The following is a 16,087-nucleotide window of genomic DNA, read 5'->3' as shown; positions in this document are numbered from 1 at the left end:
GATTTGTGTGCATGTGCATGTAATGTGTGTGCGTGTGTGGGTGTCACCTAGGGACATTTTCAAGAGTGAATGAGGAGGGATGGATCTGTTTTTGGTGTTTCAGGGCCGATCTGTCTGTTCCATAGTAGCATCAGGGCCCTATTTGTCTCCCATGTGGTGTTTATGCTTCTGGATCTTATCTGTGAAAATGGGCTGACACCATTTTCCTAACATAAGAGATGCAGATCACACCAGGATCGCCTTCCTTCCAAATCACCCCAAAGGACAGACTGGGCAAAGGGGGTGCACAGCAGCCACATCCCCACCCCTGCAAGTCACCTGGGTATTCTGGGGTCTTTCCGCAATGGGATTTCTGAGGCTTTAAACAGTCAATGGCTTACGAAAAAAAGAGTTCTGTGCATTCCTTTTGCTTTGAAAATGAGTGAGGTCTTCTATTTTCTGAACTGAGAATTCTGGATCTGGGAAACTTTCTCCTGTCCAGTAAGCCATAGGAAGCTGATTTTAACTTCAGGATTTTTTCCTAATTGGAATGGGGGAAATGATATAATCAAGAGATGGATTTGGAACCCTCGGTTACTCTCTCAAGGCATCTGCAGAGAAAAGCCCTGTTGTTGTTTATTCTTTTTTGGATTACACTTCTGTTCTCTTAATTATGTCATGTGTTTCATTGTGTGTGGTTAGATTTCTTCCCCTATGGAACTGAGAGATGAAAACTAACAGATCTCTGAGTAGGAGTTTGAGGGCAAAAGAGAATATTTAGAAAATTAGAATGATACTTTAAATAGCCTACCCAGCTGGATTGCTTTTCGTATAAGGTGAAATCATCATTTTAGGAAATATGCCTGACTTAAAGATGTGTAAGGCTTTTAAGAAATAAACATCTCAATGTAGTAGAACTCCTTAAAAAAATACATGAAGGGATGACTGCAGAGAAAAATGAATACCCGCCCCCACACCACCAAAACCGGGGCTTAGATTCCTTTTATAAATGTGAAAGTGGTTTTCATGGATGTTTGTGCTTATGGGAAAATTAAAAAAAGGTTCTTTGAAGCTACTGAGGGTCAAATTCAGTGATCATGAAATTGAAACAAATACTCCATTGAAGAGACTCCCTTTCTTGCCTTCCTGAAAAGTGGAGAACAAAATGTACACAATTACGTAAGTAAACAGTGCGCAGGGCAAACACTGTCCATCCTGGGAAACATGATACGGCGCCTTGGACTGAGGAAGCAGGTGTCCAGCAAGTGCAGCTGACATCCAAACTGTACTGATTTCTGTGTTTGCGTTTGTCCTCTGTTCTTGACTCCCTGAGTGTCTCATTGTCTTTAATTATGTCTACGAGGCACAAGACAGCCTTCAACATCTGCTCTATTGTTTACCTGGTTTACATATAGCTCTGATGGCTTAGTAAACAATCTATTTTTCAAACCGAAAACAGAGAAACCAGCCTAACCCATGTTAGGGCGTTTTGTAAAGACCCATTATGCAATTAGCGCTCGGGATTTGTGTGAGGCTGGTGATTCGCCCAAATAAACAGCCCTTTATTCCGATGGCGCCTCTCGACTTGGTGAAAAAGTATCAATTTCCCTACAAAATAAAATCACATTTCCTCCTTAATCACGTAGCATGCCAAGAAGATGATGTGTTAATATGAGGGATGGATCCTTCACTTCGTATGTCAGCAAAAGAGCAACTCTCCACTCTCCAAAATAACAATGCCTTTAATTCAAGCCAGCAATTACTACATTACATAAGACAACTGTCGCCTGGCACGGAAGACAGATTCTGAGAGTTTATCTGATACTATCAGAGAAGAGAAATGCTGTGTTTTTAACCATTTGTGAAATGTCCCTAGCACTTTCTGATCTATTTATGAAAGGCTTATCACGTTGTCTCTAGCAAAGCAAGTGACATCCATAATGATGAAATCAGACCGCCTCCCCTCTGGCACGTAATTGGTTAATAATTAATTCACTTGCTCAGTCACTCAACAAATATCCATGTAACCTCTGCACTGCCTAAAAAATTGGGTTAGTCACTGAGGATATAGAGACAAGGAAACCAACTTCATTTTCCTTTATGGAACTTCTGAGTTTGCGGGGATGACAGGCGATGAGCAAGTGATCATGGTAGAAATATGTATTCTAAGTTGTGATAAAGAGAAGGGTGTCCAGAGAACATAGCAGGGGCTGGATTCAGGACACAAGGAAGCTCTCTCTGAGGAAGTGCCATTGAAGCTGAGTGAAGGAGAGGGGACTGAGATGGAGAAGACCATTGTCACTGAGGCGGAGAGTCTATGGCATGGCTGCTCTGTGCCTGGAGATTTCGGAGGACAGAGAAAAGGCCAGGATGGCTGGAGTAGCGTGAAAGAGCAGGAAGGAGGCAGAGGGGAAGGGACCACAGTTTTTGGAAGCACTGATATGGGGGTTAGATGTCATCCTCAAAGGAATAAAAAGGGGGGGAAAGAGACTAATGGGCTTGACACAGGGGAGAATGGGATTGAATTTTGCCTTTAAAAGACAAGTTCGGCTGTTCAGTGCCGAACAGATTAGAGGGGTAAGACTGAAAGCAGAGGCTCAGGTAGGAGACCACAGCAGTAATTCAGGGCCCGATGATGCCCGCTGGGACTAGGAGCTGACAGAGCCATGGAAAGGAGTGAGAGTTTTGAAAAACAACCCTGCTATTCTTTGTGACACCTCTCCATCCCACAGAGACAATACTTGGCCAAAGGGAAGAAATGTAACATGCTGCAGGGGGACATCCGAGGGCACTGGTGGGGAGCGCAGTGCCTCAGGAGGCGCTGGCCTGGGTGTGGGCTCCAGCAGAGAAAACTACAGGCCAATTTCAGCATATTGCAGGCCAGCGCCCCCTGCATGGTATTTGGCCAAAGCCGAGAATCTCGCACTTGGTCTTGTGCACTGTTGGGTAGCAGAGTTGCCACACAAAATTATACCCCAACTTAGCAGGGCGATCTCTCACATCTTGGCAACTGACTTCCAATAGGGTGGGTGAGGAGCGGGGAGCAGGCTTGGTGAAGTGTCCCATGGGCAGTGCCTCCCTTTCCTGCCTCTGAGCAAAGGAGCATCAGGGTTAATTGCATTCTCGTCAGTGTTGGGCCAAGCTGGCTTTGAATCTTAACATATCAACTAAGCTGACAGACTTCTGACCATCTACATAGGCCAATCTCCAAGCTCACTGAAGCTTGCTTTCTATGATCATAAGTCAGTTGCTAAGAAGCTTCATTTCTATGTAACAGAGGTAATGCAGGCTCGGGAACTAGAGTTGTGAGTGTGGCATGAGATTGTTTGTATAGCACCCAGCACAGCCCCCCAGCAAATGCAAAAGCTCAATCAATGCTTTTACTTTTAGTGGAGGTGTTGAAGGTATGGTGGTGGTGGTAGTGTTGGTACTGATGGTGGTTGTGGTGGTGGTGGAGGTAATGATGGTGATCCTAATGGAGGTAGTGATGGTAAAGGTAGTGTAGTGGCAGTCTTATTGTTGCTGGTTATGTTTGGTGGTGGTGGTGGTGTTGATAGTGTTGGTCTGGGTGGTGGTGGTGGTGGTATTAGTGGAGGTGCTGTGAGAGTGGTGGTAGAAGTGATAGTAGAGATGGTCACAGGTGGATGTGGTGATGAAGGTGATACTTGGTGATGATGATGGTGTTGGTGGTGTTGATGTTATTGGTGGTGGTGGTGATATTAGAGCAGGTGCTGTGATAGTGGTGGTAGAAGTGATGGTAGACATGGTGGGGGTCTGGCGGGGGTGGTATGTTTGGTGATGATAGTGATGCTGGCGATGCTGATTAGAATGCAGTGTGGTAGAACAGTTTCACATAGAGTGCCTGCACTGAAAATTTGATTTAAATCTGCCACTTGCCATCTCCTATGCCCATTGGCCAGTTCCTTTAACGTCCATTGTTTTAGCTTTCTCATGTGTTAACTGGGAACGATGATATCTGTTGTCAGTCATCATGATGACTAAATGCATTACTATGTGTAAAAAATAGTACAGCCTTTGTTCTAATAAACAAACTCCACAGTGAACACAGCGAAAGCTTGTTAAATAAAGTGGCGCAGAATGCAGCCTTTAAGAAATGTCCCCAGTGCCTTCCCGTCTGCTGCTTCTCAATGCTGCTTTCCAAAGCGGGCAGCAGGGCTGCCCCTTCCCACTGCAGACCCACCCCATCCCTCCATGTGTGCTGGGAATAGCCGGGCGTGGTGAGCCAGGGTTCTGGTCGGGTGCAACATGAAAAAGACTCCCAGTAATTACAAAAATAACAACGAGGGCTGCTTGGCGAGGTAGGCAGATGAGCACACCACTAGCCAGAATGAGAAATAGCGCCTGCAAATGTTAGGTCCCAGTGGGAGGGTGGGAACATATGGGGATAGAGGAAACGAAAAGTTGGGCATCACTGGTAAGTTTTAGGCAGTTAAGGAAGGCCACTGTAGTGCCAGGTTTCTCTCTTTTTATCCTAATTTTAAACCCTTCAGTTCCCTTTTGTCCCTTTGTTCTATTTTGGTCCTGAGAGGAGCATTCATCTTCCAGGCCGGCCACCCGTCTCCAAGGAAGTGAGGTCTGGGTGGTAATCCTAAAGCCAACAGCCACCCTGGAGTCTGTGAATTTCCACACTGAGCGCTATTCACCATTGGCGGGGGAGACGCAGAGGAACACAGGGACTATTTTGGGGAACGCCCACTTGTTGAGCTCAGCTCTGTGATAGGTGAGAGTGTGGGGAAATGAGTCCCCAAAGAACAACCGGCGCAGTGAGTTTAGAAACATGTGTAGCGGGGCTACGGACTCTGTCTGCGAGGCAATATTGAGCAGGAAAGTGTGGACCGCGGTGGGGTGATTTCAGGCGGTGCTGCTGGGCCTGGGTCTGGATGCAGGTAGAGGGTGTGCAGTCTATGCTGGCTCTGACTCGGTGGGATGTCTCTGGAAGGGTATTCAGAATTCGTGTTCCTCGCCCAGGCATTTCCCCCAGGAGTCCCTGAGAAGAGGTCTAGCACAGAGGCAGCGTTTCTAATGTGGGCACCTGCGTGCTGGTGCCAGCTCCCGGGGCGGCCTCCAGGTTACCCTTGCTTAGCTAAGGCAACAGCATCCTTGGTAACGCAGAGCATGCGGAGGAAAGGAACTAGGACTTGGAGTCGTGCAGGTGTGGCTTTGGCAAAGGCCCACCCACGCAAAGAGCCAGAATGATACAAACTCTGCGAGTTGCATGCCCTCGTCTGTAGAATGGGCGATTAGGAATAGCGCTACCGGAGAATTGTTAAAAAGATGAAATGATTTCGTCCTTAACGAGTTTAGAACGAGTGGTGTTTGACACTTAGAAAGTTCTAAGAAAGTGTTTGTTTGTTTTTTAAATAAGCAAAGGGTATGTTTGGTGTGTGTATGTGTACCCGCTGGTCTTACCATCACTATTGAATTAGTCCAGAATCTGTTAGTTGTAAGGGACAGAGGCCCAGCTCCAACTCGCTTCAACAAACATGAGGATTTCTTGAGTCATGAAACTGGGATGTCTGGGATCAAGCAGGGATAAATGGGGAGTTGCTGAAAGGCCTGGCATTCGTGGGAGTGGAGAGGGTCATGCTAAGACAAAACCACCTGGAATAAAGCTCACACACATAGAGGTGGACTCAAGCCCAAGTGCATCCCCATGTTGTTTAGAGTTCTCCCCACAGCCCTGTGTGGAAAGTGCTGTTTCCTCCACATATGAAGGTATTGGCATTCAGAGAGGTTAAGTAACTTGCCCCGGACCACAAGCCAGAAACATTCAGAGCCAGAATGTGCACCTCAGCTTAGGATGGCTTCAGCCTCTGAGTTCTTAGCCAAGAGGACACATTGCTATCACTCTAAAAAGTAAAATAAGTTTGTTTTTTAATTAGTCAATGGGAAACCAGCAGAATTCTATTAACATAACCAAAACAAAACATGTCTTTTCTGGAGCGGCAGCACAGCACAGGAATACCTAACTCTGGAGCAGATTCCCCATTCACAAGCTATGTGACCTTGGACAAGTTACTTAACCTCTCCGTGCTTCAGGTTCCCTATCAGCCATACAAGGATGATAGCAGCACTTGCCTTATATGGTGGTGATGAAGACTAAATGAGTTAACGCATAAAAGGGTTAGAAGGTGAGATGGTGTCTGGCCAATAGAATTTGGTATATATGGTTTGTTTAAAAAATATATTTAAAAATAGATTGTAATGGAAGAATCAGAGAGGAAATGAGGTCGCTCTGGGTGGTTCCTCTTTTGATGTGCCCAGCGTGTCCCAGAAGGGGACTGCTAATCTGGGAAGTTGAAAAGCCACCTGTCAGATGCTCTCTGTTGCCACCAGCTGCCTGATCGTGACATTGTGGCGAAACCATGTGCACTGGCCAGGCCCTGGCTCCTCCTCTCTGGTCTCAGCTGCGCAGCTCAGCACAGCCTGGCTCTGGGTCCCTCCTAGCCCTGTGTTACCTGCAAGGCCAAGTGTATATTTCCTAGCTGCATTCTCCCCTAGCACTGTGCTTGGTGGGTGCCCTGCCATCCCCAGCACCCACTCCTTGGTTTGATGGTGTCTGCTGTCTGGCCTGAAGTTGGAGGTGAAAGCTGTCTTAGGAGAGTTGCTCTCTGTTAGACAACAGAGCTAAGGATGAGTGTTGGGATTTCTTTGAGTCTGACTTGGTTTGACGATATGGAATGTCTTAGAACCTCCCCAGATTGTCTTCTTGGAAACCCCTGTCAAGCTTTGGCAAGAGAACTTTTCAGTGGCAGCTACACATTCTCAAAAGTTGTAGTGGAGATCAGCATGTCAACCTGAGTCCACACAGGAACCCCATCTGCACTGTTAATGTGGCCTGACTCCAAGAATGCTGACTCTGGCCATGCCTCTCCTTTCTAGAAAACACAGCACACATGGACCACATACTTCAAAACCTGACAGAGACTCAGAGGCCCCTCAAAGGTCCACAGGTGAATTTCAGAAGGTCCCCCAACTCCATGCAATGATTTGCAAAAGGTGTGAGTTATGTGCAGTTTTCTGGGATGAGGGCAAAATTCTCAGAGTGCTCCATCCATCAAAGGCAAGAGTTAAGCCCTAACTGGTTTGGCTCAGTGGATAGAGCGTTGGCCTGTGGACTGAAGGGTCCCAGGTTCAATTTTAGTCAAGGGCATGTACCTTGGTTGCAGGCACATCCCCAGTAGGGGGTGTGTAGGAGGCAGCTGATCGATGTTTCTCTCTCATTGATGTTTCTAACTCTCTATTCCTCTCCCTTCCTTTCTGTAAAAAATCAATAAAACATATATATTTTTTAAAAAGGCAAGAGTTAAGAATCAGCAGCTCCCCTCCCAAAGAGGCCTTGGTGTGAGAAATGACCCAGGACACAGCCCCCGAGGCCAGATGGTGCTGCAGAATCACACAGAAAGGTCACGGGACAGTCACTTTAGCACCCCTTTCTCTGGATCGCCCCTCTCCCCTTTTTGCATCCTATGGTTACTCTTTGCTGGTGTTCCCCTGTGACCAGCCCATGTCCATGTGCCTGTGCTCCCCGCTTCCTGAAGTTGCAGTGGGGTGGTGAAAGCCAGCCCTTCCCCAGGCTTTGAAGTCTTATCTAGTTGTTTCTACTGGCTTTGCTTTTTTATCTTCCTTTGCCTCTAACGGTTAAGACTGAGTGAGGGGTTGGGGGTAAAGGAGCTGAGGAGACTCCTGAGCTTGAATCTTGCCCAGGCGAGTATTTCTCAGAGTGCATTCATGATTGTCACATAGTAGTTAACAACCAGGGCTCTGCAGCTCTCACTCAAGACATAGCTTTGTCATTCGCCATCTATGTTTCTTGCCAGTTTGCTTCACCTTTCAGTGTTCCTGTCCATAGTGCAATGATTTTAACAGAATCTACTTTGTAGGGATGTAGAGAGGATAAACCGGGATAACACGTATGATGAAATTAGAGCAAAGTTAAGCTTTGAATAAATAAATGGTGGCCACTCTGATGCCGATGACGATGATGATTGATAATGTCCGTGAAGATTCTGATGAGGATAAAAAGTAGGAAAATAGGAACTAGGAGAATGGGTAGAGAACTTTGCATGGGGTTAACACAATTAATTCTCAATGGCCAGATATTCAAATCAATAGCAAGATGGATAGATGACAGATGAATGGATGGATGGATGGATGGAGGGCCAATTGGCCATCAAATAAGTCTGGGAATGTCTGGGTCAAAAAAAGTCAATCAGATTTCTATTTTTTTGTTCCTTACAAGACTTCTCAAGGGCTTTCCTTTGCTAGTAGATGCCATGAATCCCCAAGAGGGAGAGAGAACTTGCTGAATTTCTCCCACTTCTTTGGCCACGGGATTCTTTTTACCATGCAGCATCTCATGCAGCTCCTACTGTGCAGACCATGCTTTGGGAGATGCCTGTCTAGGTACTTAGTCTCTAAGGGGAAAAGGGTGTGTGTAGTGCTCAGGTAGTTGGGCAAGTTCACAGGGAGTGGATGTGCCTGGCGTTTGGGCAGGAAGGCCCAGTTACGAGTCCTGGAGGCTGTGCTATCTGGCATGGTCTCTGTGTGTCCAGCTCCTGCAGGGACCTGCAGCACAAAAGGCAGAGACAGTAGGGAGGGCACATAGCAACATGGAGGGGAGCAGCTGGTCCTTCCTCCCCCATTCCGGGAGACCCCAGGGAGGATTTGTTCGTCTCCAGCAAGGTCAACCAATTCTCCAACCCAGTTGCCGTTCATCCCAGACAGGTCAGGGGTCAGTTCCCGAAACACTGTTGATCTCAGCAGAGATGATGTGCGGGGCTGATATTCTTAGATTTGCTCATTCAGCCAGCCAGTCTGGCTTCCAGAGGAGAACCAGGTCAAGATGCGCTTAATGAACCCAGAGCAGCAGACAGCGGCCTCGACCCCTGGGGTTCAAGTTGCTAAGGGTAATCAGCAGCCTCCTCACTTACCAGACCGACTGGAATTTTCTTTGTGCATCTTCATCATCGTTCTTGGAGGTGGGACAATACTACTGAGTAGGGTGGCCCCGGGCCCCTGAATTACTGTCTCCATCATCCCCCATAAAGTCTTCATTTGAATTTGAAATTCTCATATTTAAGTTTTAAAACTGTATCTTTCATATACGGAAGCCACTCACGCGTCCTGCTTAACCTCATGCAGTGTCTTGGTTTTTTATTTAGAATACGGGAGAAGGAAGCATGTCTTATATGAGAAGGCACAGCATAGGCCGCATTAGTAAGGGCGACCTTACTTAACCCCCTGGCTGTGGAAGGGAGGAAGAGTGTGGACACTCCTGGTTTGGGCGGGGTCTGATTTGAGCTGGTTCCATCCTTCAGAGCAGCAGCCGCTGATGCTGTTGTCCCGACAACCACCACCATTACCCCTTGATCAAGTCTGCTATGAGCCAGGCCCCAGGCTAAACAGGTCTGCATAGTACTCTTATCCAAATCTATAGACCAGTGTTTCTCAACCTGTGGGTCGCGACCCCTTTGGCCGTCGAATGGCTCTTTCACAGGGGTCGCCTAAAACCATCCTGCATATCAGATATTTACATTACAATTCATAACAGTAGCAACATTACAGTTATGAAGTAGCCACGAAAATAATTTTATGGTTGGGTCACAACATGAGGAACTGTATTTAAAGGGCCAGAAGGTTGAGAACCACTGCTCTAGACCATGAGAACTGGTTCCTGAGAATATTGTTATTTTACAAATGTTCAATTTGAGGCACAGAGAGGTTAAGTATTGTGCACAAGAACACACAGTTGGGGTTTTCATATGAACGATGTGGCTTATTGTGAGCTCTTACCTACAGTGCTATGGTGCTTTCGCAAGGAGGGAACAGGGGTTGGTGAATAATGTCACGGTGCGAACTAAAGCTTACTAGGTACTGAATATTCTCCCAAGAGCTTTACATACATCTACTCATGAACACATAGTAACTGAACCAGTCTGTAAGACGTTGGGGACATGGCTTCTCTTCCCGGGATGTGGCTTGGCTGGCTGGATTGGTCCTCCACCGAGGACACAGGAGGTGGCTGTAATTTGTGAAGCAGCTGGTCAGTGGCCCACGGCATCACACCTACAATCTATGGAAACTTGTCCTGTGGAAGATCCTGCCTCCCTCAGGATCGACTGGATGCCCTTCTGCGAACTCACGTGCGCATGACTTAGCACCTCCGGGAATTTCCCTCTGAGGTCCATGCTGTGTTCGCACCTGTGTTGAGGTAGGTCAGAATACATGTCTGCGGGTGAGTGGAGTTTATGCATTTCGGTTCGAGCTGTTGCTCTGGAGGGGCCATTCATCACGATGTAGCAGAGACTGGGGCAAGTAGGAGGCTCTTGGTAACTGACAAAGCACACATTTTTCCGTTTAACCTCGGACGTGTCAGTTAACCTGCCTGAACCTCCACCTCTGCCGTGGATACCACAGGTGATTCTCAAGTACTTGCTAAGCATCTGTTCTACTCCCGGTCCAGGAGGAGGTGCAGGAGATAAAATGGGGACGAACCTGGCTGCGATTGCCAGGCAGATCTTTTCCCCGTCCTGGTACAAATCCCCGCTGGCCTGTCAGGGGCTTAGATGGGCAGTCAGGAGCACTGGGGAAGGCAGGCGGGCTGCTTGGAGGGCCCAGCTTGTGCTGCTGGTTGAGGGATGGGATGTTCATGCAAGCAGTTGTGTGAGGGGAACCGAAAGACAGGACTCTGACAGGGACACCAGTGCTGGCTGTTGGTGGGGGCATTTAGGGGACAGATCCAATATCAGGACAGGAATGATCAGGAAACAATTTAAAAACGTGAAGAGAGAAGTAAAAATAAACTAGCACGTTGTGTTCCAAGTACCAGGAACAGCCATATTCATCCTGTCATCTCGTGGTGGCAGCATACCTGGAAGAAGGTACAGGCATTGTCCCGTGTTTCCCCCAAGAAGACAAGGGCTCCTGGCTGCATATCTCATCTGAGTTCAACTGCATGAAATGATGACAGAGCCAAGATCCCAACCCAGCTGCCCCGATTATGAAACGCCTGCTTTTTCTACTTTGCCGAGATGCACCCAGGTCTCCGGCAGGAATCTCTTAATCACCAGGCGACCCTGCGGCCTCTTGGCTTTCCCCACACTTTTCCAAAGCACTCATCCATTCAGCCATTCTCTCAGGAACCGTTTTGGGAAACTTCATCTGTCTGGTCACCATTGTAGACATTGGGTGGACGAGAATGGATGGCACCTTTCATCGAGGAAAGGAAAAGAGAAGCTAATAACTCAGAAGGCAGTGCCATCCAGGAAGGTGAGAAAGATGGAAGTGGGAGAAGGGATGAGATTGAACTCTCAAAGACTGGCTAAGAAAAGAAAATCTCTTGATGAAAATCCCTAACACAGGGAAGATTGACAGACCGGCACCGAGAAAGTGACCGCAAAGACCAGAAGCAGGTGAAGAAGGAGAAGAGAACAGAAAGTGTGCTATTTGCCATTGTGTTCAGGTCTGACCTGCGCGGGCTGGATAGAATAGAATGCTCTAAATCAGGGGTCAGCGGGCCACGGCCTGTGAGCCACACCGGGCCTGTTGCCTGTTGTTGAATGACCCACAAGCTAACAATGGCTTCTGTACTTTTAAATGGTTGACAAAAAAAAAACCCAAAAGACTATTTCATGACCCGTCGAAATGATGGGAAATTCAGATTGAAGTGTTCGCTTATGTATAGTCTGTGGCTACCTTCATGCAACAATGACAGAGTTTGGGGGCGGTGCAGCACAGAGAATCAAGTCCACAGCACCTGAAATCTTTAGCATCTGCCCATTTCCCATTTGCTGGCAAAGGCTGGCCATTCTGTTGGTTATGGCCAGTAATGTTAACACATGGCCCTTAGATTGAAATCAGTCCTTTTTGGAGGCTCGCGTCAGTTGCCTAGCTGTTACCAGAACTATGGTCTCTGTTGTTTACCTTATTTTTTTTTATCCTACTTTTTTTAAGTTCCTGCAATATGCCAGGAACTTAATACTGCACACTGGGCATTGAGTGGCCAACCTCTTACCATGTCCACGTGCCCCAGCCACTTCACCAGGGAGCAGGGATGCAGAGAGCGTGGCACTTGCCCATTAGTGGGGACCAGAGGTGGTGAGGACAGGAAGATAAGAAGACAGATATGCAGTCAGTAAGGCTGACAAGATGGACAGAGTGGAACCTCTTATTGGGCTCTAAGCTTCCTGGCCGTAAAAGTGAAAAGGGTCCCAAAACAAATAGCTTTTATTTTCAGAGGGAGAAAAAGGACAATCATTAGGCAGGAATAGCAAAATATTTGCATATTATGGAGTTCCAACAAAGTAAAAAGAACATATTCTCTGCAAAGAATATATAAATCTACTATATATCTGTATGTCCCGTGGGTATTTCTCATTTCTCTCTAGTTATATATCTATATGTCCCATATTTAAAATGTTTCACATTTCTGACTGCAAAAATCAGATTCTTTAATAATATATATATATAATCTCCTATATAATAAAAGGGTAATATGCAAATTGACCCTAAGGGCAGAATGACCAGTTGCTGTGACACTCACTGACCACCAGGGGGCAGATGCTCAATGAAAGAGCTGCCCCCTGGTGATCAGTTGGCTTCCATAGGGGGAGTGCCGCTCAGCCAGAAGCCAGCTCATGGCTGGCCAGCATAGTGGCAGTGGCAGGAGCCTTTCCCGTCTCTGTGGCAGCGCTAAGGATGTCCAACTAATGGCTTAGGCCCACTCCCTCTGGAAGAGTGGGCCTAAGCCATTAGTCGGATATCCCCGGAGAGCTCCCAGGCTGCCAGAGGGATGCTTGACTGCCAGCTTAGGCCCCATCCCCCAGAAAGTGGGCTGAAGCCATCAGTTGGTCATTCACCAAAGGGTTCCAGACTGCGAAAGGGTGCAGGCCAGGCTGAGGGCCCCCCCCCCCAGTGCAGAATTTTCATGCACCAGGCCTCTAGTATAGATATATAGAGAGAGATATAAATATATAGATATATAGATATGTATAGATATATAAAGTTATGTATATCTATCTATATATACATATATGTGTGTGTGTATATATATATATATATATATATAACGATCCTTTGTACTTGTGAAACTTTACAGTTTCCAAAATATCCCCACAATTTTGCTCATCGGCCCACTCTTGGTGAAGAGCAAGTGGATATTGTTACTCTGTTCTTTGTTCAGGAAACTAAGAGTCCGGATGTGTACATTTCTGGCCTTCTGACTGAATTACATTTCCTACCTCTTGGTCCAATGGTCTTCCCACTTTATCACATTGAAGAGACATCACTCAAGCTGACCCAGGCCTTAGGCAAAGAAGCAAGAGCTCTCCCCTTCTGGGACGCTGTGGGTGGCACGCTGCTGTCCTAACCTGCAACTTCTCAGAAGAGCAGTGTTGAAAGTCAGAGTCCAAAGCTAAAGTTAGCAACAGTATCAGGCTGTTAGGTAAGAGGGGTCAGCCTGCAGCTGTTAACTGAGCTTTCCATGTTGCAACTACGTGGCCACTTGGCTGCATGAGAATCCGTTACAGAGAAACCGTGTCACGATGGCCAAAATGCAGCCTTAAATAATTGAATTCTCTGCCAAACGCTGTCCACTGCCGTTATCTAAAAATGTAACTATGCAGCTACATCAAGCAACTAAAATTAGTGTAGTGTAAAAACACCTTGGCTATCTAAAAGTGGAGGAATTGGCATTTGGATTTAGAAAAAGCCAATAGTTGAATGTGTTTTGCGGTGTCTGAAGCGCTTCCAGTTTGGACAAAAATCTATATCTTGTATCCTGCCTCGAGCTGGAGGTGGAGTATGGCAGGCAGGTGTTTGGTTTGAAGGTGATTTTCAGAGAGCCCTGGGCCTTGATCGGAAGCTGAGTGGACTCACTTTGTCAGTTTCACATCATTGTTCTCAAAACTGTGGAACTCAAAACACACCCCCATGCTTTCCTGGTATGAAGGTTACAAGAGTGACTCTTTGAATGTTATCTGTGCCTTCATTCTGAAGCTACAGATAGGACTAGAGCGATCATCAGGAGAACAGGAAACCCATGATAAGAATGGCTAAGGGCCTGTCTTATCATGCATGTGTAGGTGCCAAGGACTTTGTATGTCACACAAGCCTTTGAGGTAGGGTCTTCATTTTCCAAATGAAGAAACTGAGGTTCAGAGACACTAAGTAAATTGTTAGAGATCACATAGCCCATATGTGAGGCCTTCAAATCAGTACAATTCCAATTCATGTAAACCCATAGGAATTTATCTACTATCATGGAAGGTATCCTAAACCATCATTGGGCATTATCACACGCTGGAAAGATTTCAAATATTGGCTCAAATATATTTCTCATCCATAGTTTTAGTTCACATTCACTATGCCTTTAAACTCCGGGACCAAGGAGACATCCCTTAATAATATAGTGCACGTAAATATATAACAATTGAAAGCTCAAAGACAAAGAATATTTTTTAAAATACACACACATGCACACACACAGAACGAAATGCTGTGATGAATGTAGTGTCCTGGTCAGAAAGTGTGTTTGTAACCCGGCCCTGCCTCTTCCGAGTGCATGGCCATGAGCAAACAATTCAACTAGCGTGAGCCTAGTTCCTGCTTGTTACCTGGACCCGATAACAGTACCCACTCCAGGGAGTGGTGAGAATGAAATTACATAACACATGTAAATAATTAAGCTCGTTCTCTGTGCACAGCGCAGACTGCAAATATTAGCTAGTAGTATTATATTATTTGCACAAATTGCCTCTTTAAAATTAAAACCAGAGGAAGAGAGGATAATAAACTAGACTGTCTTCTTAGCTTCTTTTTGATCAGTACCGACGCCGGGACACATTAACCTCCTCGAGTTTTAAGTGGCAGCTGATAATCCTATCAATTTACATTTCTCGGGTGTTTTGCTCTCTGAAAGTCCCAGGGAGATGGTGCGCCTTGTCTTTTGGGCCAAATTCATCAGGAATTGGTCAACTCTCACAGCCTGACTCCGTTTCTCTCGGTCTCTTGGTCTCTCTCTGTCTCTCCGAGAACTAAATTAATGAAGAGTATTTGGTTAGTGGTGTTAGGCGAGCCATTCCCAAAATAGCACCTTCCATTTTGGTAGCTTCAACCCTGCAGCTGCTGTTTCTCTTCGCTGTCGTCTGGGAAGAAAACTTTCACATCGAGAGTTGCTGATTCGGATTTTCTTCCCTTCCCTTCCCCTCTCGGCGGTGATGAGCGCTTGGCCCCTGCCAGAAGCCATTTGGCTCTCAGCTTTGTAGTTCGGAAGAAGTTGGGTTTATAGATTTTTTCCCCTAACTCCCCATCGATGTGTTGAGCTTCAGAGGGAAAAACACCTTCACGGGAAGCATGTTGCCTTCTCAAGGAGTCCTCCTGCATCCCTACGGAGTGCCTATGATCGTCCCTGCGGCCCCCTACTTCCCCGGGCTGATCCAGGTAATTCAAGGCCACTGCCAGCCAGCAACTTAACTCCAGCGCGCTCCGAGTAATAATTGGAATTTTTATGGTTGAGAAAGCAAACACTTTTAATACAGGAAAAAGCCCTCGTGTAGTCAGTGAGAAGACAGTGGGAAATCAAAAAGATGGATCACCCTAATCTGGCTATTGACATCTCTCATGGCTGAATAAATGGTGTAGTTGAGCTATATTTGCTTGTATTGATCTGGCTGCTGTTTAACATTCATGCCTTTGCTTCGGGAGGTTGACCACGGGGCAAAGGATTTGCTCTCCTTCCCGGCTTTCCGGGGGACTCGGTCTCCCAGAACAGATCATGAGGCAGAGGAACTGAGCACGAGGCCACCTGGTTAAGAGGGTTCCCCCAGAAATGGGACGAGCGTGCAATATGCATAAACTCATGGGTCTGTTTCCACAGGAGGCCCCCCTGCCCACTCCCCTGGGTTGAAGGGTAGCACGGAGGCAGAAAGGAACACTCAATGGCTGGTTCATTTATGAAGTTCAGAGATTTTTCTAGGAAACCCTTATCGGCTCTTTGCTTCTTGATGATGGCAAGAAAGGGGAGGATTGGGATGTGTGTTGCTTTTATGTTTTAGGCTCTTATTTCTGTGCAGGGAGAATTGTCTCT

General features: G+C 46.6%; 1 protein-coding gene across 24 annotated transcripts in view; it reads left to right on the top strand.

Annotated features, from left to right (window-relative positions):
• RBFOX1 (RNA binding fox-1 homolog 1) overlaps window positions 1-16,087 on the top strand; it is a 2,061,082-nt gene that overhangs the window by 1,695,656 nt on the left and 349,339 nt on the right. For 3 of the 24 annotated variants that reach the window (XM_070413042.1, XM_070413036.1, XM_070413037.1), the window contains exon 1: window positions 15,222-15,441. The exons of the other annotated variants lie outside the window; for them this stretch is intronic. In XM_070413042.1, coding sequence (XP_070269143.1) covers window positions 15,355-15,441 — 87 coding nt within the window. In that variant the 5' untranslated portion in view covers window positions 15,222-15,354. Of the gene's footprint in view, window positions 1-15,221; window positions 15,442-16,087 lie in introns of those variants that run through there. 24 annotated transcript variants of the gene reach the window in all.

This window comes from Myotis yumanensis, unplaced genomic scaffold (assembly GCF_028538775.1).
Source record: "Myotis yumanensis isolate MYYU_CA2020_CCGP unplaced genomic scaffold, mMyoYum1.0.hap1 SCAF_4, whole genome shotgun sequence".
Taxonomy (NCBI): Eukaryota; Metazoa; Chordata; class Mammalia; order Chiroptera; family Vespertilionidae; genus Myotis; species Myotis yumanensis.
Note: the sequence above shows the minus strand (reverse complement) of the source record. Positions and strands in the feature narration are given on the sequence as shown.